General features: G+C 34.6%; 1 protein-coding gene across 7 annotated transcripts in view; it reads right to left on the reverse strand.

Annotated features, from left to right (window-relative positions):
* Nucleotides 1–2048: 2048 nt before the first annotated feature.
* LOC120419511 (electron transfer flavoprotein beta subunit lysine methyltransferase-like) overlaps nt 2049–22824 on the reverse strand; it is a 54391-nt gene continuing 33615 nt past the window's right edge. For 6 of the 7 annotated variants that reach the window (XM_052711174.1, XM_052711173.1, XM_052711171.1 and 3 more), the window contains 4 exons: nt 2813–3103; nt 2593–2723; nt 2331–2527; nt 2049–2247 (listed from right to left, as the gene is read on the reverse strand). In XM_052711174.1, the coding sequence (XP_052567134.1) occupies nt 2080–2247; nt 2331–2527; nt 2593–2723; nt 2813–3103 (787 nt within the window). In that variant the 3' untranslated portion in view covers nt 2049–2079. Of the gene's footprint in view, nt 2248–2330; nt 2528–2592; nt 2724–2812; nt 3104–3371; nt 3523–22824 lie in introns of those variants that run through there. The other variant, XM_052711175.1, reaches the window with a different exon arrangement.

Raw genomic sequence — 22824 nt, forward strand, 5'->3', positions numbered from 1 at the left:
TTTTTGAACCATTGTTTTTGTTTGTTTTATTGATTGATATTTAAATCGTCAAATCAAATTGCAGATTGAATGGAATGCATGTATGCGTAACAGTTAATTTGCATGGATGAATCAAAGTTCTGTCTGATAAGCGTCAGGTTTGCGTGTAGGTTTGATACTTGTTGTACAATGTCAATCCTGACTAAAATTATACCGTATTTTTTTTAAATAGCCTCTTACAACTAAAATTTTGAAGTCGTTTTAAAATACTGAATGTGTCAATTTTGGCCAAATTAAACTTGAATTGCCTAAGAAATTAAAGCATAACATAACTATTTTTTTCGACAGCGGTAAAACTTAAAAAGTTAAGTCAGAGCTGTTGTGCTCTGAAAACAAGCAATTTTTATGTTTTTATTTGTGGAAAGCTCCAGCCCTAGTTCCAGCCTTTCAATTTTAAAGCAACGCAATTTCAAAACACAACTATTTCGAAAAAAGTATAGGCCAAAATACACTCAAACCCCTATGGTTTGACACCAACTGTTGTCAAACGAACGGGGTCACACACACTACCAAATGTTTGTTTCGATAGTGTGCGTGAGCGCCGACGAACTGTCACTTTTTAGTTTGACTTTGACCAACCAACGGGGTACAAATTAAAAAAGTGTCTAACGAAAAAGTGACCAACCACCGGGAGTTGAGTGTATCGCAAAGGTAATTTTTGAAATTCGTGATAATTTATTTTATAATGTAACATTTTCAACCTTCCAAAATTCATTTTTTGTTGTGAATGTGTCTAAATTCAATCTGTTGTGGTCCAAGTTCTTTTAGCACTCTTTGAAGTGAGTCACTTGAGCTCCCCTTTTCCAATTCCAATTCCAATTAAACCAATTTTAAAAACAAGTTCGGTTGAAATAAATTAAAAATATTGATTTCGCTCCTAGTGTTGTACACATTTTTTATATAATTCAATCAAGATATCTTATAATTCTACATTAACTTTTGACGCCCTATCAGTTTTAAATATATTTTTTCTGACTTTGTTCCTGACATTAATATTTTGTTCAAACATCGGCCCTTGGCAGTCGCCAACAGTGCCAATCCCTAGGTACGGCGCTGCCTATAAGTATCCATAATATTTCGAATGTGAGTTGATAGTTTAACGAGTTTAATTTTTTATTTTTCAAAGGGTATAATTTGATCGTAAATTTTAAATTGAAAAAGCTAACGAATTAAATGGGTCAAAAAGGCCTTAATTTGAAAATCACCAATGTAACTGATATTGCCCTTTATATTATTATTATTATTATTATATTATAATATTATTATTATATTATGATATTATTCTCATCGAAAAGAATATAACCAATGGGTCATTTACTTACACTTTAATTTGAAACAATAGTTTCCAATGTATTTTCAAAAGAAAAATTAAGGGAAAATGACGTGGCCCGCTATTCATTTTAGGACATTTAAGGACAAAATAAGCAGAAAAATATTAATTTTTATTTTACAAATAGATTGACAAGGCGAAATCAAACCATGGACTCATTGAAAGGAGCTGTCAAAGAAGAGATTTTCTGTCACAAAATTCATTTGAAGCGCCTTGTGGTAAAAAAAGATTTATCGTAATTTTACCGTAACCCCTAATAAAAAAATGAAAATATCACGTTAACCTGATTCCTGGACCCAATTAGATAACACTGAGAAAAGTCCAGTATCCAACAAGAATCTATTTGGGTTTTTCAAAAATCCTTTGAGTTTCTTTGTTTTTATCAAATCTAACTTTTATTGTAAACTAATGATTGCAAAATTACTGATGACTAGCGTGAAATGCATTCTAAAACATTTGTTTCTAAAACAAATGTTAAGACTATGGTTTGTTTTTTTTTTTCAAAAAGAAGCTTTCAAAAAATATACAGTTTAATTTTATAAAAATAGGCAGCAAGAGTAGCCTTGTTAAGATGGATCAGATACTTTGAATATTTTTTTGGAAAATTCTCGAAAATCATAACATTTTTATTTCAAAACATTTATAACATTTTTATTTCATTGATCACATTTAAAATCATTACATAACACCAACACAAAAAAAATGCTCAATCACCGAAAATCTTCACCTTCAAACTTCCACACCGTCGCGTGCGAAAATCCGTTATTCTCGATACAAACATTCGCCGGCAGCTCATATCGTGCTAATTGAGTCATACTGCTCCCCAAACGACCCTCCCTCCGCGTCAACCCATGCCGTCCGGGGTCCCCAACGTAAATCTGAGGAAGCAGAAAAAAAAAGATTAAAAATATTTAAACAGGTTTGCTTTCGAACGCAACACTTTTGCTCTCAATTTTCGAACCTCCGTTTTTCGCGCCGTCTTCGTCAACGCAGCAAGCCATGGCAGCAGCAGATCCGCAATTTCGGTGTCGTAGAACAGGTCCCCAATCAGCACGACGTCATAGCTGTCGTTGACGTCACCGATACGGTTTCGCCGGTCCAGCTCTAGGTCTGTGATCTGGTTGAGTTCCGCGTTGACACGCGTCGCTTCCAGGGCAGCTGAAAGTTTGTGAGGCATCGATTAGCACCCACGGTTAACTGTGCGATGTTGTGAAGGTACTTGCCGTGGTCAATGTCGTTGGCGACGACATGGCTGGCCGCGACCCGGCTGGCCGCGATGGAGGATGTCCCGCAGCCACAGCCAACGTCCAGCACGCGACGACCCTCGAACAGATGCCCGTTGTCGAGGATGAACCTTAAAGAAAGCGAGTTCGTTTGACAGCTGGTACACCTCTTTCAATTGCGACCTTGAATGCAGGTGACCAACTGTCAAACGCAACGTACCTGGTTAAAGCCTGGCCACCGGGCCAGTAGAATCCCCAAAACGGGTCGGCGTCGAATCCGTGGCCCCCATCCTCAGAATTTGCCGCTATTGGCCGATGATAAATGTCACACTCGGGCGTTATGAGTCGCAGCGCGATCTCCGGTGTCAAGTGGTGGCGTGAAATGCACGTGTTGCGCAATATTTTGCTGCGCAGTGAATTGCTAGTTTGCGGCGGGCAGGGGGATGATGATTGAATTAAGTGGTCAATGCCGTCGGGAACTTGGACCGATGGCATCGGACGTTGGCGAGGGCTGCGAATAAAGTTTGAGGAGATAAGATTGCAATTTATTTGTATTGCTTCTGTTCAAGGTTGATGACCTATAGTTTTTTAATAATATAAATATGATAAAACGATTTTTATAATACATATGTTGTCCGCTAACAAATGTAATTGCTATATTTGCAGCACTTCTTAGCAATTTCACAACGTTATTCAAATTGCAGCAGTTATCATTGGATTAATGCAAAAATAAACAATTCTAATCCACTCGAAGGCACGAGCCTCAACAATCGCCATACCGCGCAGCAATGTGCCCCTTTTCTTATCGAATCTCAGCCCCAACCTAGATCGGCACTTGCTTCAACCAGATATGAACAGGTTACGGAGAAAAAAAAACTTAAATTGATTTCCCAACACGACAATTCGTGTGCCCACAAATGGGCTTGAGGAGGATCAGCGCACTCTGCACACTGGAATCCCCTTTCGAGTATCTCTGCAGTTTTTATGAATGAAACTGATAACAGACTGGGGCGGATTCGCTTCTTGGAATCGCGGCGACGTCTACTGATAACAAAAATGTGCAATGGCTTAAGGTTGGAATTTTGTAACTGGAAAGAATCGAAGTTTTGGAGAAATTCACACACTTCTAGCAAAACAATGCAAAAGGACCGAAGCCGAAGTGTAAACAAAGAGTCTATCCTGCTCACGTCAGTTGATGTTTACATTCGGAACGAGCAGGATAGACTCTTTGTTTACACTTCGGCTTCGGTCCTTTTGCATTGTTTTGCTAGACTTCTTAGATAACAGACAAATCGCTTTTAGAATATAAAAAAGGTGATTATTTAATTTTGAGATTTTCTAATGAGAGTTGTTAAGTGAACATATAAAACTAATTAAACTTATGTCTCACTATTATTTATAATTCACTATGAATTTAAATTTCAAATTCCAGGTCTGTTTATCTTTGCTGATCTGGCTGCTGCTTATACGTTGAACCGATCACGTCCCTCTACCCTGAAACAAGATCAAAAAATCCGCGTGGCTACTTTTCTTTTTCGCCCCAAAATGTTAGCCAACGTGCCAAATCGAAGGTAGCCGCCAACTGCGATTCGAAATCGATCATGTTACAAAGAAGTTCGCACAAACATAACCTGACCACGGTGGCCGCGATTTCGCACCAATGACCGACCGTGAAAAACAACTGCAAATTGCTGAGCAATGCTTCCGATGCGCGATGCGAAGTTTGGGGTTTAAATTTGAAGCTCTCCAGTTGCTTCTGAAAGGAGCGTTGCGGTACAGTTATGTTAGGAGGAGCAATATTTTTAAACTTTGGTCGATTCGCAAATTCGGTTGAAGCGCAACAGGTGTCAAGTTATTAATAGCCTCGTTACGACTCTTCTACTTTTTTTTTACTTGCGAAATCGCGACCTGGCACAATTAAGGCCAATTGCGTTTGAGAAAGTAAAAACAAGATCGTGTTACATTTTTTTACTCGGCTTTCAAGAAAGAACCGTACCGTTAGGAGCTTATTTTTGAGTTCGAACTTTCAGGATTGTGGGAAAATAATTGGAACAAATCATGACACCTGAGCATGGTGATGAAACTAACATCCGGTGTTGAACGCCGAGAACGCCTAATTGGAACGGCACGATCTGGCCTATCTATTTAGCCCTCGTGCGCGGGTCATTGGGAAACTTCTCGCAAAATAAACTGTCACATGATCAACACTGGTGATAATTGTGGAAGATCGAATCACCCCCACAGTTTGTGTAACATATAGCTCTTCTCTGGAATGATTCATCGTCATAACGGTACGATGCATTACAGCAAAAAATACGAGAAACTATGTTTAGTTGGTAACTCAGTTTCTAAAGAAAAAATAGTCTGATCCAAATCAGCAATGACTCTGGAAAAAAACTAAAAACTAAAAACTAAAAACTAAAAACTAAAAACTAAAAACTAAAAACTAAAAACTAAAAACTAAAAACTAAAAACTAAAAACTAAAAACTAAAAACTAAAAACTAAAAACTAAAAACTAAAAACTAAAAACTAAAAACTAAAAACTAAAAACTAAAAACTAAAAACTAAAAACTAAAAACTAAAAACTAAAAACTAAAAACTAAAAACTAAAAACTAAAAACTAAAAACTAAAAACAAAAAACTAAAAACTAAAAACTAAAAACTAAAAACTAAAAACTAAAAACTAAAAACTAAAAACTAAAAACTAAAAACTAAAAACTAAAAACTAAAAACTAAAAACTAAAAACTAAAAACTAAAAACTAAAAACTAAAAACTAAAAACTAAAAACTAAAAACTAAAAACTAAAAACTAAAAACTAAAAACTAAAAACTAAAAACTAAAAACTAAAAACTAAAAACTAAAAACTAAAAACTAAAAACTAAAAACTAAAAACTAAAAACTAAAAACTAAAAACTAAAAACTAAAAACTAAAAACTAAAAACTAAAAACTAAAAACTAAAAACTAAAAACTAAAAACTAAAAACTAAAAACTAAAAACTAAAAACTAAAAACTAAAAACTAAAAACTAAAAACTAAAAACTAAAAACTAAAAACTAAAAACTAAAAACTAAAACTAAAAACTAAAAACTAAAAACTAAAAACTAAAAACTAAAAACTAAAAACTAAAAACTAAAAACTAAAAACTAAAAACTAAAAACTAAAAACTAAAAACTAAAAACTAAAAACTAAAAACTAAAAACTAAAAACTAAAAACTAAAAACTAAAAACTAAAAACTAAAAACTAAAAACTAAAAACTAAAAACTAAAAACTAAAAACTAAAAACTAAAAACTAAAAACTAAAAACTAAAAACTAAAAACTAAAAACTAAAAACTAAAAACTAAAAACTAAAAACTAAAAACTAAAAACTAAAAACTAAAAACTAAAAACTAAAAACTAAAAACTAAAAACTAAAAACTAAAAACTAAAAACTAAAAACTAAAAACTAAAAACTAAAAACTAAAAACTAAAAACTAAAAACTAAAAACTAAAAACTAAAAACTAAAAACTAAAAACTAAAAACTAAAAACTAAAAACTAAAAACTAAAAACTAAAAACTAAAAACTAAAAACTAAAAACTAAAAACTAAAAACTAAAACTAAAAACTAAAAACTAAAAACTAAAAACTAAAAACTAAAAACTAAAACTAAAAACTAAAAACTAAAAACTAAAAACTAAAAACTAAAAACTAAAAACTAAAAACTAAAAACTAAAAACTAAAAACTAAAAAACTAAAAACTAAAAACTAAAAACTAAAAACTAAAAACTAAAAACTAAAAACTAAAAACTAAAAACTAAAAACTAAAAACTAAAAACTAAAAACTAAAAACTAAAAACTAAAAACTAAAAACTAAAAACTAAAAACTAAAAACTAAAAACTAAAAACTAAAAACTAAAAACTAAAAACTAAAAACTAAAAACTAAAAACTAAAAACTAAAAACTAAAAACTAAAAACTAAAAACTAAAAACAAAAAACTAAAAACTAAAAACTAAAAACTAAAAACTAAAAACTAAAAACTAAAAACTAAAAACTAAAAACTAAAAACTAAAAACTAAAAACTAAAAACTAAAAACTAAAAACTAAAAACTAAAAACTAAAAACTAAAAACTAAAAACTAAAAACTAAAAAATATTTTGAAAATTTTTAAATCAAGACTAACATTTTAAAAGGTCCAAATATTGAATTTTTTTTCCGTGTACATAGGGATTTTTTTTTCGTGGTCATAGGGAAGGCCCCCACAAAGTTTGAGCCAAATCAAAAAATATAAATAAAATCCATTTCCGGTTTTGGTAGAGAATTGCTCACTTGTATCAAAAAGTAATACTTTTCGACACTTTTTAAGAGTATGTCATGTCATGTCACGAGTATCCCAAGTAACATTTTTTCCAGGAGTTCTACAAGAGCTCTTCCAGATAGCTACAGCATAGCAGTTTGGACCGCGGTAGGATAAAACTCTCTTTAAGTACTCTTCCAAACTCCTGAAGAAGTTTTGAAGAGAATTTTATCCTACCGCGGTCCAAACTGCTATGCTGTAGCTATCTTAAAGAGCTCTTGTAGAACTCTTGGAAAAAAAAAATGTTACTTGGGATGTCACAAACGAGGAAACAAACGTGTTTTTCGGAATTGGTAAACACAATTGTACTTAACTCGTTACAAAACTTGATTTTTCATCATTGGTTCAAACTCATGCTGAAAATACATGTTTTTGCAATTCCGTCGTGAAACTACTTACTTTTCCTGTCATTCTTGAACGCCGAAATAGCCTACTTTTCTGTACCAAAAATAACAGAATCGAATAGCAACACTTTTCAAAATAAATGCTGAAAAGTAACACTTTTCAACATTTTTTTTTATTTAAACGATTTATTGACAAAATACATGAAAATTTGACATAAAATTTCACTCAGTGTGTGTTTTCTGGAATTGCAAAAAATGTTGTATGGAACTCGTTGCAAAACTTGATTTTTTCAGCACTCTTCGTATTTATCCAACTCGGTGAACCTAAATGTACGACTCGTGCTGAAAAAATCCTCTTTTTGCAACTTGTTGCATAAACTACTATTTTGCAATTCAGTTCTTACTTTTCCTGTCATTCTTGAACGATGAAAGTTGAACTTTCAGCACTTGTTTCGAAAAGTAATGCTTTTCAACATTTTTTGTTTTGAACGGTTAATTGACAAAATACATGAACATTTGACTTATAATTCCACTCAAAGGGTGTTTCGGGATTGCATAAAATGTTGTATGGAACTCGTTGAAAAACATAATTTTTTCAACACTCGGCGTAGTTATCCAACTCGGTGAACCTCGTTGGATAAATGTTCGACTCGTGCTGAAAAAATCTTCTTTTTGCAACGAGTTCCATACAACATTTTTTACAATTCCAAAAAAAAAACACACACTGAGTGAAATTTTATGTCAAATTTTCGTGTATTTTGTCAATAAATCGTTTAAATCAAAAAAATGTTGAATAGTGTTACTTTTGAATGCCGAAAAGTAGAACTTTTCAGCATTTATTTTGAAAAGTGTTGCTATTCGATTCTGTTATTTTTGGTACAGAAAAGTAGTCTATTTCGTCGTTCAAGAATGACAGGAAACGTAAATAGTTTCACGACGGAATTGCAAAAAACTAATATTTTGCAATTCCGACTACTGAACGGCCCGAGCGGTTTAGGCTTTCAGGATTTTTGTGATATTTACTCGTAGAGTCAAAACAGATCAGTAAACTTCACTTATTTGTATATTACACTTTTTGAAGATTACATTTTTGCGGTAACACTCTCAACTTTTACGCGCACGATCACATCACTCAACTTTTTGTTGCTTATTTCATTAAGACTTTCGTCGAGCCAATTCTCTACGTTGAATCCAGACTTGTCCTCCAGACCTCTTCGCCGAGCCATGCCAGACCCGAACTCCTAAGTCCCGGGTGGACTCTTCTCTGCGGCTAAGTCCCGACGGACTCTTCACGGCGGCTAAGTCCCGGCGGACTCTTCACAGCGGCTAAGTCCCGGCGGACTCTTCACAGCGGCTAAGTCCCGGCGGACTGCGGCCTCCACCGCTAAGTCCGGCTGGACTGGGGCCTCTGCTACTGGTGGCTGCTGGCGGGTCCGGCTGGTCTGGGGCTTCTTCAGGATCTGGAACTGGACTGGGCTTGAACTGGCTGGAACTGACTGGAACTAACTGGAACTAACTGGAACTAATTGGAACTGATTGGAACTGATTGCCCTCCTCAAGAATTTTGGGGTTTTTATAGTCAGTCCCCGAAAACTCTACTAAATTTTGTTCTACTAAAAGTGGTCCGTTTCGATGAGAAGCATCGATGAACCTCATGAATTAAATTATGCAGACCTCTGCAATTCTTCATGACTTTCCGTATGGTGTAGTGAGTACACCTCAAAATCGGAAGTCATGGGTTCGAACCATTGTCGTGAAACTTTAAATTATGTTATTGGAATATCAAAATTATGTTCCTAAAACATTCTCAAAAATGTTGGTCAATAATGAGAAGGTCGAATTCTCCATTGAACAAACATGCCAATGAATTTGGTTAAGCCACACCCTCAATTTCCCCTGTGTAATAACATCGCACATTCATAATTGAAAGCTTAACCATTTTTTTTTTTTTTTTTTTTTTGATTGCCTAACAATTGGCGAAATTTAATAAAGGGCTTTTCAGGTGAGGATGACTCATGATCCACACCTGTACATAAGCTTAATTATTTGTCGCGCGACGCGAGTCGACGGGTAAAATTATTTATGCTTGCGTAAGCGCGCATGGTCAGAACTGTGGTGAGGATCGAAAAATGGACAAATTTAATGATTTAAATTTGAGGTCGCTGCATTCCCCCACACTTACCAGCTAGATGTTTGTATTCTTGAAAAGCATTAAGAACATCTATCGAAAGTTGTTTGTAGGTTGAATTAATATTCCCAAAGTTTATAATTTAAATTGTAAAAAAAATACTTTGCAAAAAAATCATAAAAAGATACTTTAATGGCTGGCTATAAGAAATTGATTTAAAAAAATATTGGTTTGGTTAATCTCCCCCACACTTATTAGCTAGATGATCGTCTGAAAGAAATGATCATCTATGGAAAGAATATTGTCGGGTGTAGTGATCGTGCGGTTTACAATTTGTTCTTCTTGTGCTTTCTTGTAAATTGCTTTATAATTATAATTGCTCTTTTGCTTTTTCTACTGTAAAATTATTTTCATTACTCTTTTGATCTTCTGTCCTGCTAAATTACTTGAATTACAGTTTTGAACTTCTCTTGTAAAAATATTTTCGTTGAAACTGATTTAAATAAACTTGCATTTGAAATTAATTTTCATTATCTCTCCTAAAAAATCATTGAATTTTTCCCACTGTAAGCAAAATTTGTTGTTTTTGTTGAACTTTGTTGATCGGCTGGATGTTATCGTCGTCGTCTTCCATCAAAAATTGTCTTTCTCGTGAGGCTATTCATTCCACAGTGACTTGATCAATTGGTCAGTTTTCGAGGCTAAGGTGTTGAATTTCGTCGATTAGTGCAATTGTCGTTTTCATCATGAATTATGCTTCATAACCCAGCTGTGAGTTGACTATGGTCAGTTTTGAGAGTGCATTGACTTCTCACTTGCTGAGTATTGTGAATTGTTCGTAAATCCAGTATTTTTGTCCAAAATTGACTTTTCCAGTTGCTTTGTATCTTTGACAATCTCAAATTATTGACATCGGATGATGTTATCATTTGTTTATCATGATCTTCTCCTTTTCAATAGTTTCAGGCGTGTAGTATGCATTTTTGTTCCATAATTGATGTTTCGCATTTCAATCATCTTTACTTCGCATAATTCCACATTTCGATTGGTAATTTGTTTTACGTGAATGTCTCGTTACTAGAATTGCGTCTTAATCCGACTTGATCCTCATTGATATGACCTTTTGCAACAACATCAACACCGTTACCTATCCAACATCTCGCTTGACTTTGCCACTCACCATCTTGCCATCACAAACTTCTGCATACGAACGCGTAGAACCAGCATACGAACGCGTCGATCCTTGTGTTTCGTCTCCCGTCTCTGCCATATTTTGCTTCAGTTTTTAGTTTTGTTTCTCCCACAAAAATTTAAAACTTGTTTTCTTCGCATGAACAATATTTTATAATTTTCAGGAATCTATCATTTAATTTCTGTGCAAAATTGAGATTCAAATTTACTTACAATCTTATAAATCTTGTTGATATTTTTATATGAAATCAGTTCTATTATTTTTAATACTAAAAAAAAAACAAATCAGTTCTAATTGACTATTATGTTTATACTTTAATTAAAAAAATTACTCTATAAAGTTTTTCATTGATCTACAAATCCTATCATCTTGTCACTGCATAACTGTGCATGTTAAAATATCTATTCTGTTATATCAACTTTTTATGAAACTTGTCTGTCACTTTGTGTTTTCAAATTTGTCAAACCCATTCAATAAATTTGTTTATTTGAGCAATTCGTAATAAAATGCTGAATTTGCAAGATAATTAGTTGGTTCAATTATCATTCTAATGATATCGTTCTGATTTTTTTTCTCTGAATTTTATCAGTTTAAAGTTGTTTTTCCCTTGAAGCATTATTTTATCCCTTGATTTTCCCTTAAAGCATTATTTATCCATTCCCTTTAATTTTCATTTGACTATCCCCGTAAAGTGCAAATGTTTTGAAATGTTTTTAACATATTGAATCCCCCCATGGATTACAACTGTTTTGAAGCTATATTCGACATAAAACTCTCCCCATAGAGTACAATTGTCTACTTTTTAATCCCTTTGGCGTTGCTTTATCAGTTTATGTATCCCTAGATCGGAACTTTTACCATCCTTTCCGATCTTTTTAGATTCCTCACGATGTACTCACAAATTTTACCCTTTCTTGAGCTGTAGTCCATATTCGTCTTTGCAAGCGTCCTTGCTGATATTGTTGTCTTCTTGATCGTCTTCCAATGGTTTCCTGTAAATCCTTCATATAAGCATATAACATTCTGAAAATAAATTCTTAATACTTTGTTAAGTAAATTATAAAACACATGTTTACATTGAACATTCATTCTGGGTGGCCTTCCCTTGTCCAATTATTCTCACACTCATTCTTACTTGCATACATGTTGTTTTGGAACATTTAATAATCACACCATCTTCATTTGCTTGTCGTTGAAATTTCATTATTGTTCAGTCCGTTTGATTTGTTTTTATTTGTAGTTAAAAATTGCGTCATTGTTTTTCTAATACCCTGTTAACCCATTTTAGCTCAATTAAGTATATTCCCAAAATTGCAACCCAACAGCTTCTTAATTGTTTTAACGTGTTTCATCACTGCTTCATTATTATGTTTATATTTGATCATAATCGCTTCACGTTTTTTTAAAAAAAAATGTATAAACTCAGTACTCTGGTATTTTTCTTAATCTGTTTCTTGTTTAAACCCCATCAATTCAATCATTTATAAAAATTATCTTTCATCCCCAATTCATAACATTCATCTGGTTTGCGCATTTCTTTGATAATAATCTTTTTATTTTATTTTTTTTTCAACTAATTCATCAACCTATAAATAATATATTTTTCATGTTTATTTTTCAATATATCTTAAAAAAATCCGGTTTCTGTAACACATATTTTGATTCATTAAATTCTCTTGATAATCATCGTTCTTTTTACTTATTCTTCAATCATATCAATTCAATATATTTTTTTTTCATATAATTTTTTTTTTCAATATACATAAATAATCCCGTGTTTATAACATATATTTTGATTCATACAGTCTTTTGTTAATAATTGTTTATATGATACTATGTAATTCATTTCATTCATCGTCATTTTATCTATATTCCATTTAATTTTAATGTAATTGTAATTTTAAAATATTTTATCTTGTATTGGAGCATTTAATTTTAATGTATTTTTAATATGTATTGTTTAAAAAAATTGTCAAATATATTTTCATACGGGTATATTCTGAACTATAATTTAGTGTTATGTTAATCATTATATTTTCTAAGTCGATTATTATGTACATCTTCAAATTTGTTGCCATTTTTAATAGTGGTTGTTTGATCGCTGTTAAATTTAACGATATCGTAAGGGCCTCGCCATTTATTTTGTAACTTTTGACCAATTCCTGTTTGTACCATTTGTACCAAAACTCTATCTCCCCACATTGGTACCCAATCATTTGTCTTTTTGTCATAAATTTCCTTTCTTTTTTCTTTTGACAATATTAAGTTGTTTCTAGCAGTTTCATGAGCATCCTTGAATATATCTTTCATTGAACAAATATAGTCGTCATAATTTAAATCTGAATCATTGATTTTATAAATTGTGCTTGGTATAGTAGCTTTTCTTCCATACAAAAGTTCATAGGGAGAATATCCAGTTGATGAATTTTCTGTAGTGTTGTATTCAAACATAAAATATGGTATTAATTCATCCCAACATTGTGGATCTTTGCCAATAAAATTTCGTAAATAAACTTTCAACTCTCTATTTGATCTCTCTACTAAATTAGCTTGAGGATGATATGCACTTGTAACAATCTTTTTAATGTGTAATATTTTGCATGTGTGTTGCAATAATTTGCTTACAAAGTTTGTACCTCGATCGGTTACAACTTCTTTAGGAGCACCAAATTTACAAACAAAGTTTTCAACAAAAGTTCTAGCAACTGTTGCACTTTCTTGGTTTTCCATGGGAGCTGCAATCAAAAATCTTGTTAAATCATCTTGTATCACAAGACCACAATTGTTTCCATTATTAGAAATTGGTAACATAACCACATCCATATAAATTTTATCAAAGGGTTCATACGATGTTGTCGTAATTTTCATTGGCATCTTATTTGCTGGCCATATTTTATTCTTTTGACAAGAATCACATTGCTTTACATAATTCAAAACATCTCTTCGCATATTTTCCCATGTAAAAAGAGGACTCATTCTTTTAATCATTCGTTTACCTCCGACATGACCACCCAACGGTGCGTCGTGAAAATCTTTAAGCACTTGATCTCTGTCTTCTGGCTTTACATAAATTCGTTCATTTTCTGTTGCATATAGTGTAAATGACTTTGAAAGTTTCATTGCAAAAAATCGTAATAAGTTAAGTTCCAACTCTGTTTTAAATATTCTATGAGAAATAATTTGTATAACTGATGCATCTTTAGCAAAATCAGGATAATCTTTAAAACTTTTAAATAAACCATCGAAAAATTCTTCATTTTTAACTGCTGAACGATATGTTCCATTCAAAATTAAACCCCAAATCTTCTTTTGCGGGAATACAAATATATTTTCATTGGTGTAATCCTTAATACCATGTGGAAGGTCAATGTATTTACTCAATTCTTTGTGTACCGTAACACTGTTTAATATCATAAATGTTGCTTCGGCTTGTTCAAATGGTATAATATTTTTAGAGAATTTTAAAACGTTAAAATCGATATCTGTATCTTGGAAATCCTTGTAGGTAAATGTTTTATCGTTGCTATCATCGTCATTATTTAAATTTATGTCAATATGTTGAAGTCCATTCATATTATTATTCCAATTAGTTTTGTTTCTAGATAAATTCTGTCTGTTTGAAGTATTTGTTGAGTTTTGATTATCTGAATCATTTTGTCTATTTTTTTTCGCTTGTTGACGAGTTGTAATTGCTACTAATTTTGATGCCTGTTTATCATCTGCATGAATTTCATCATTATTTAAGCGTGAGAGAAAATCTGCAACCACATTTTCCTTTCCTTGCTTGTAACGAATTTCACATCCAATGCCTTGGATTTTCAAACGAAGTTTTGTCAAAGTTGGTGAAGTTTCCTTCAAATGCCATAGAGCTACCAACGGTCTATGATCTGTGTAAACGATAAAATCTTGGTTATAGATAAAATGTTTGAAGTGGTCTACTGCCCAAACAATAGCTAGTAGTTCCTTCTCAATGGTGAAATAATTTCTTTCAGCCCCGATAAGCGCACGACTTGCGTAAGCGATGGGGTGATCATTTGACTTCTCATTAGTAAGAACTGCTCCGATAGCATAATCGCTAGCATCAGTTGTCAAAACAAATTTGTCATTATAGTTCGGTCTAACTAAAACTGGTTCTGAAATTAAATAGTTCTTTAATTCTTCGAAAGCATTTTCACATTCTTCTGTCCAAATAAATTTCACATTTTTCTTTAATAATGCATTAAGTGGCTTACGTTTATCTGCAATGTTTGGAATAAATTTTCCATAAAAATTAACAGTTCCCAAAAATGATCTCACATTTTTAATCGTCTGCGGCCTTTTCATGTTTTTGATTGTATCAATATTTTCACTAGTTGGTCGAATACCTTCTTCATTAATAATATGACCCAAATATCTGACTTCTTTGTGTAAAATTTTACATTTTGATGGTTCAACTTTTAAATTATGTTCATGTAATGCATTCAAAACTTTATATAAATTTTTATTGTGTTCTTCTATAGTTCTTCCAAATATAATAATATCATCCAAGTATACAAACGCATTAACAGGTTGTATTTCATAAATAAGTGTGAATGTAAATTTTTGAAATGTTGATGGACTATTTTTCAGTCCCATTGGCATTCTTAAAAATTCATAATGTCCTAAAAATGTTGAAAATGCGGTTTTCGCAGCATCCTTCGGGTTAATTGGGATTTGATAAAATCCTGATTTCAAGTCAATGGTTGAGAAATATCGAGCTTCTCCAATACTGTCCAAAATTTCGCTAATAAGCGGTATAGGATACACAAATGGTTTAGTAATTGTATTTAGGTCTCGAAAATCCACTACAATTCTGTAGCGTTTATTGCCTTCGGCGTCTAAGTCTTTCTTTGGGATGCATAATACCGGTGCATTCCACGGACTTTTACTTGGGCGTATTATCCCTAATTTTAGCATTTCTTCCACTTGTTCTTCTACGTGTTTCTTGGTAGCTTCAGGAAATCTATATTGTCTTTTATTAATTGGAATTTCAGTTGTTGTTTCTATATCGTGCATGGTTAAATTGGTATAAGTCAACTCGTCACCCTCTAAATAAAATATTTCATTAAAATCATTCAAAATATTATTAATTTCTTGATTGATATCACCTTTCAAGTGGTCTGTTTTAACCAATTCATAAATTTTTCTCATTCTGTCGTTGCCTGTAAGTTTCTCATGCTTCATGTTTTCAATCACATCATAATCCCGATCGTTTTCTAAATTCATCTCTTTTTGGTAATCTTGGTTATCATCATCAATTTCAATTTGATTGTCATAATACTCTTCAATGCATGGTTGAATTATGCCATTGCAGCCATTGTCATAATCATAATTATTTTCATTATTTTCATCATAATTTGTATTAAAATTGTCATAGCTATTTGCTCCAATACCTGTCATATTTACTTTGTTTATATTTTCAATGTCATTGATTCTAAATAAATTGGTCATTTCATGATTATTATATTGCATATTATTTGTGTCAGGCGTTCGTAAAACTATGTTGTCGAAACTTTGACTAATATATAAGGTGTATTTCTTTAGAAAATGTGCTCCAAGAATTGCAACATCAGCAAAATGCTTCAAAATGTAAAACTTTTCCTCGTATTTTGAATTTCCTATCAATAAAATCATATTTACAGATCCTACTGTATCTTCTGCTATTCCATGAACCCCTCTAATGGAAATTCTATCGTTGAAATCAATGTTAGTTAAACGCATATTACTAACCACATCCCATCTTACGAAATTGTTACATGATGCGGAGTCAATTATAAATTTGTGAAATTTTGTTGGCCTTGCCAAGGTAGCAATATTTGCATAAAATATTGAATCATTATTGAAATTGATTTTTAATGTTTCATGTGGTGGAATGTATTCGTTAAATTGCAGTTTAAAATTATTTGGAATTTGATTTTTATTGCGTCGACTATTTGTATAAGTTCGTTTTAAAGTGCTCTTTGCAGTATTCGTTTTATAACATTCATAAAATTTGTTAGCTTGATAATTATTTCTTTGATAAAATTTTTTATTTTTATTGTTCCTGAAATTTCTGAATTTTCTGTCAAAATTAAGGTTTGAATTTTCAGTACTAGCAAGTAACCTTTGTTCGAGAGTTCTTAAAGACTCTCTGTCAATTCGTTCATTTTCTAAAAATTCTAGCAAATTTTCCAACTTCATATGACGGTTATTAGTGGCAATTGCTTTGATTTCATTATTTATAATTCCAACTATAAAGTGGCTTTTTAAACAATAACCTGTAAATGAATTTTCGTTGTAACTTTGATCAATTTTTATGATTTCGTATTTTATGTCAAGAACTCTTCCTGCATATGATTTAAATGATTCATCCCGTCCTTGTTTCAGAGTTTCAATTTGTTCAATTATACTACCAAAAGTAGTTTTGATACCAAACTCTCTAATTAAATTTGCCTTGGTTTCTTCCCAAGTGGTTGCATAAATTCGGTTAATACGTGCTGCTGCTTTAAATTTTAGTTTCATAAAAACAATATTTAAAAATTTACTCTGATCTTCGCCTTCAGGAATTTGATCAGCATAATAATTTATTAATATTAAAAATTGCTCCAGTGAGTCTAATGACCCATCAAATTCTGGAATAAGCTGGATTAAATCCGTCATCTCCAAATTCGCCATCTTTAACAGATATTTTAGTATTTTCGAAACTACGGGAACTATCGATATAATGTTTTATTCATCCCCTAAAGTACTGTCTACTAAGTGATTTACAACAAAATTTGCCTGTTTTAACAATCAGATTTGTGCAGGATTGGGTCCGTAAGTTTGTCAATTTTGGCATAAGAAGACAACAACTTCCTTGGTTGCTGTGCACCCTTTTAAGCGTGTTTTTAACTATTTACATCAAATTTCGGTATAACTTTTGTTTACTCACCCTAAACTGCCAGATTTCCATGGTCGTCTTCTTGGGTGTCCGATGTGGCTGATTTTCGTCTCCAGTTGATCCAGATGATCTCGTCATTGTTGAATCCCTAGTGTTGTCCATCGTTGACCGGTTTTGAAATTTTCGATGCTTCTGCCATTGGTCGAGCCCGTTTTGGTTCCATCTCGTACTGCTGCACATTTGCTTCCATCTTAGAACTCCTCACATAACATTTTCTTCAATTTAACGTTTTTTTTACACTATTTTAACTGTTTGTTTCTTCGCGAAATCATTTTGTTCATTAACTTTCACACATAGTCACATTTTCAACTCTCGGTTCTGTCCAATCATAATGGCGTGTCCAAACACACACAGCGTTGCTTTCCGCTAGTCACCACCTGAACGGCCCGAGCGGTTTAGGCTTTCAGGATTTTTGTGATATTTACTCGTAGAGTCAAAACAGATCAGTAAACTTCACTTATTTGTATATTACACTTTTTGAAGATTACATTTTTGCGGTAACACTCTCAACTTTTACGCGCACGATCACATCACTCAACTTTTTGTTGCTTATTTCATTAAGACTTTCGTCGAGCCAATTCTCTACGTTGAATCCAGACTTGTCCTCCAGACCTCTTCGCCGAGCCATGCCAGACCCGAACTCCTAAGTCCCGGGTGGACTCTTCTCTGCGGCTAAGTCCCGACGGACTCTTCACGGCGGCTAAGTCCCGGCGGACTCTTCACAGCGGCTAAGTCCCGGCGGACTCTTCACAGCGGCTAAGTCCCGGCGGACTGCGGCCTCCACCGCTAAGTCCGGCTGGACTGGGGCCTCTGCTACTGGTGGCTGCTGGCGGGTCCGGCTGGTCTGGGGCTTCTTCAGGATCTGGAACTGGACTGGGCTTGAACTGGCTGGAACTGACTGGAACTAACTGGAACTAACTGGAACTAATTGGAACTGATTGGAACTGATTGCCCTCCTCAAGAATTTTGGGGTTTTTATAGTCAGTCCCCGAAAACTCTACTAAATTTTGTTCTACTAAAAGTGGTCCGTTTCGATGAGAAGCATCGATGAACCTCATGAATTAAATTATGCAGACCTCTGCAATTCTTCATGACTTTCCGTATGGTGTAGTGAGTACACCTCAAAATCGGAAGTCATGGGTTCGAACCATTGTCGTGAAACTTTAAATTATGTTATTGGAATATCAAAATTATGTTCCTAAAACATTCTCAAAAATGTTGGTCAATAATGAGAAGGTCGAATTCTCCATTGAACAAACATGCCAATGAATTTGGTTAAGCCACACCCTCAATTTCCCCTGTGTAATAACATCGCACATTCATAATTGAAAGCTTAACCATTTTTTTTTTTTTTTTTTTTTTTTTTTTGATTGCCTAACAATTGGCGAAATTTAATAAAGGGCTTTTCAGGTGAGGATGACTCATGATCCACACCTGTACATAAGCTTAATTATTTGTCGCGCGACGCGAGTCGACGGGTAAAATTATTTATGCTTGCGTAAGCGCGCATGGTCAGAACTGTGGTGAGGATCGAAAAATGGACAAATTTAATGATTTAAATTTGAGGTCGCTGCACTACTTACGACTACTTACTTTTCCTGTCATTCTTGAACAGGCCAACTTTTTTTTATTTATACGGTTAATTGACAAAATAAAGGAACATTTGACTTATAATTCCATTTGACTTATAATGACTTATAATTTGACATTTCAAGCGATCAAGGATTAATCTCACACCTCATCATGTGCCAATCTGCTGATTTTCTGACGAAACCAACTATCATAGTGGCGAGATTGTCATGCCATTTTTATATCTGGAGAAATCGTCCTCTCCCAAACATTTGGCCCACCTAGCAACAAAGATCGAAATTTCCGCAACGGAAAATTTCACAACCAGTTCAAAGCGGATTACTCAGAAATTGACTCCTGAGACTCTCTAATATTTTCCTCAAACAAAAACACGCTGTCTGTCTGGGCCTGGCCAGCCTGCCACTGCACTGCCTGATCCGGTATTTCCCGGCTTCCGCTGGAATTGTACCCGACTTAATTCGTTCTCGACGCGCCAGCTGATGGAAACACGCCGGGATAGAACAAAAACAGGTAATTGTTCGCGCCACCGTGTGTCGTTAGTCGTTTTATCGTAAAATTTCCTTCATTCACTGTACCCTCTGTACGCTGTACTGGTTCTTAATAGCAGGTACTTTGTTTAGAATACAGTTCAAAGCGTAAATTGGCTCTCGGGTCGCATCTAGATCGTAAATATTTGAACGGAAAATTTAGAACTCGGGATGGACGCACATGGAGAGTTGAAGAATTTGGTCGCAGAAGCTAAGTGAAACCGTAAACACGCGTCTTCTTTTTGTTTTTTTGCCCGAGCAGATAAAGGTTCTTGGCACCGATTAAAACGCCCCAGGCAACAACACCAAAACAGAAATTCTCCGAGCGCAAATGTTTTTGGACGCTGATAAGAGGTCGCCACCGATTAGCACGGTGAGAGTTCTTGCCGGTGTTGTTGTTATTTGCGAATCGCGATCCAAATTCGCAGTTGACGATTAGAACGTGGTTTCCCAGTCGTCAAGGTTGTATAAGCTTCACGCGATCTGTCCGGAGCGATTCCGTCCCATCGGTAATACATGCAACTTTACGGTTACGTTGTAGGTCGCATTACTACACGCGGACTAAAGTGTTGTTATCACTGTTGTTGGGGTATGAACACTTTTGTTTTTGTTACGACTGTGTCGTAGTCGTCGTTTAAGTCTGGGGTGACGATGGAGGCAGGGCGATAGTTGTTCGACGATGATTCCGTAGGAGAATGAATGAAACTGAAAACAAAACACAACAAACAACATTATTAAGTAATGAAAAAATATGTTACATTTCTAAATCATTGATTGCCATAAGTATGCAATCAACACTTTTTTTAAAAGCTCAATTTTCATCGCTGGCCGGTAAAAACAACGTTCTTAGCCACACTAATATTTTCAACGTTATTAAGGTTGGAAAAATTAAAATGGATATACAGTACTTCTGGAGCAACATTTGAAAAAGGGCGGATAAGCATTTTGACCAAGGGGTAGGACAGAGAGTAATATTGAGAAAGTTTGAATAATTTTGAGTAACATTGAGCCACTCAAAGTTTTTCAATCCTTCCAAACGACGTAACGAACTTTGACACTGACATTTGGCTCCAGAGAGAGACGACTGATTTTGACAGACACAAAACTAAGCCCAAATAGAAACACGTGGAGCGGAAAATATGATCCCGTTCCCGTTTTATTTCTTGCAGCTATTTACGGAACGTAATATTGTGTTTTGGGTGTTTTGCGCCGAGCAGCTTCATGACGTCTCCGGATTGTCATCCGGAGGAGAATGATCTGAAGGTGTGTGGGGTGCTGGTGGACATGGTAGAGATCACGTTCCGCTGCGTGACAAAAAAAGCTCTTCGAAATCCGTATAGCCGTAACGATCGTCCAAATTATGAAAATCCTCGAACGAAGGTACCAGAACGAGGAGGACTCGGTGGACATCGGCGCCTTTCAAAACTGTTCACCCAAGCCTTTTTTTCGGCGCATAGAACGGACCAAAGGCATCTAAACCGACCGCATTAAAAAAAAACTAAACAAAAAGCAGAAATAAAAACTTTTATTTATTGGTTTTGTTTGACTCTTTTGACAATAGCTGATTTCTCGCAAGTACCGGCAGGACATAACCGGAAATCGACTGCTGGAGGCTTGGATGAGACCAGGAAGACGAGAACGTCATCACCTGACTTGATGGACTTTAGATGATCCTCGGAGGACTTGTCGGAACGACGAAAGATGTTCTCCTTGATCTCGCTGAACTCCCTAGCAATGTGAGCGGTGTGGCAATCCAGCACGGGGTATCCGTTGGAGATTTGACCGGGGTGGTTCAGCACGATGACCTGAGCGGTGATTCTTTGAGTCATCGGGACATATCCACGACGTAGTTCCTTTACGGGCACGTTCTTGACGTTGTCTTGGGGCACAGCCTCCGGCAGGGCTTCTTGGAGCATTTGACGGACATCACATCAGTGGTTAGGTCAGGTCAAGATGCAATCCATTGTCTCAAACAGGCACTTCCTCTTGCGCTCGATGAGCCATCCCATAAACTAGTACATCTTGGTGGACGGTTCCATCTTGTTGTGTTGAGCAGGGCGAGCAGGGAATCCTCTCGGGTCTGTCTGTTGCTGGAGACATTTGGGATATAATGGGCCGGAAAAGTGCGGTAAATCCGGCGGGCTGAGCGCTGCTTAAGTACTCTGGCACAAGGTCAGCAGCATCCACAGGCGTGCACGGGATGCCAGCTATGCCACAACATCGAGAATTGCTACGTGCCGCGGGAAAGATTCCTTGCGGCAACATCCGGATTGAAATCCGGAACAGACCATTCCGCAGCAAATACATTGGCCAATTTTGGGAAGTTTAACAGTGTCTTGTTGTGAAATTATTTCAAACTTTTTGTAAATACGCTCGCCTGTCAAAATATGTATATTCACAAATTCCGTAACCTGTTGCAAAATCGTTCAAGAGGGATATTGAGTAACTTTGAGCCACATTGAGTAATTTTGAGAAAATGAGTCACTCAGTTTCTCACTGTCTTACCCCTTGATTTTGACAGCCAGAACTATTTTGCAAATTTCGAGCCAACAGGTAACTATTTAACAAAACCCGCAGAGTTAAAAGGTAGCTGAGAAGGCCAGCTTTATTTTTACATTTTGATGTTTGGTGAAAAGTCACCTGTTGGCTTGGAATTTGCAAAATAGTTTCAGCTGTCAAAATGCTTTTCCGCCATTTTCTCGTGTTGCTCCAGACTTGTTCGGTGACTAGGGGATGTTTAACTGGGCGCTCGATAACTGGGCCGTAGCCCAGTTTAAAAGCAGACAAACGTCAAAACACCAAAACAAACCGAAATGACCGAGGGGTAAATGGATGCAAAAATATTCAATAAATAAAAACACTTTTTTTATACTTTTATTTAACTTTAAGTTACTATTTAAAAAAATGAAAAGTAAGCATTGTAAATAAATTTGATTAACTTTAATTTTTATATTTCATCAGGAAAATATTATGCATCGGTGTTTCCCTCGTTATTTTTCGTTGAGCCCAGTTAGCGAGCAGCATACGGTGACTGGGCTACGTTCTCCGCCCAGTTACCGAACAAGTACTGTATGTAATGTTTTCACAAAAAAGTTGTTGAGATTACAAACAGAAAACATAAAAACTGATTAAAATAGGTCACTCTGCCTAATGCATTGTTTCGAAAATTAGGAGACAA

This window comes from Culex pipiens, chromosome 3 (genome assembly GCF_016801865.2).
Source record: "Culex pipiens pallens isolate TS chromosome 3, TS_CPP_V2, whole genome shotgun sequence".
In the NCBI taxonomy this organism is placed as follows: domain Eukaryota; kingdom Metazoa; phylum Arthropoda; class Insecta; order Diptera; family Culicidae; genus Culex; species Culex pipiens.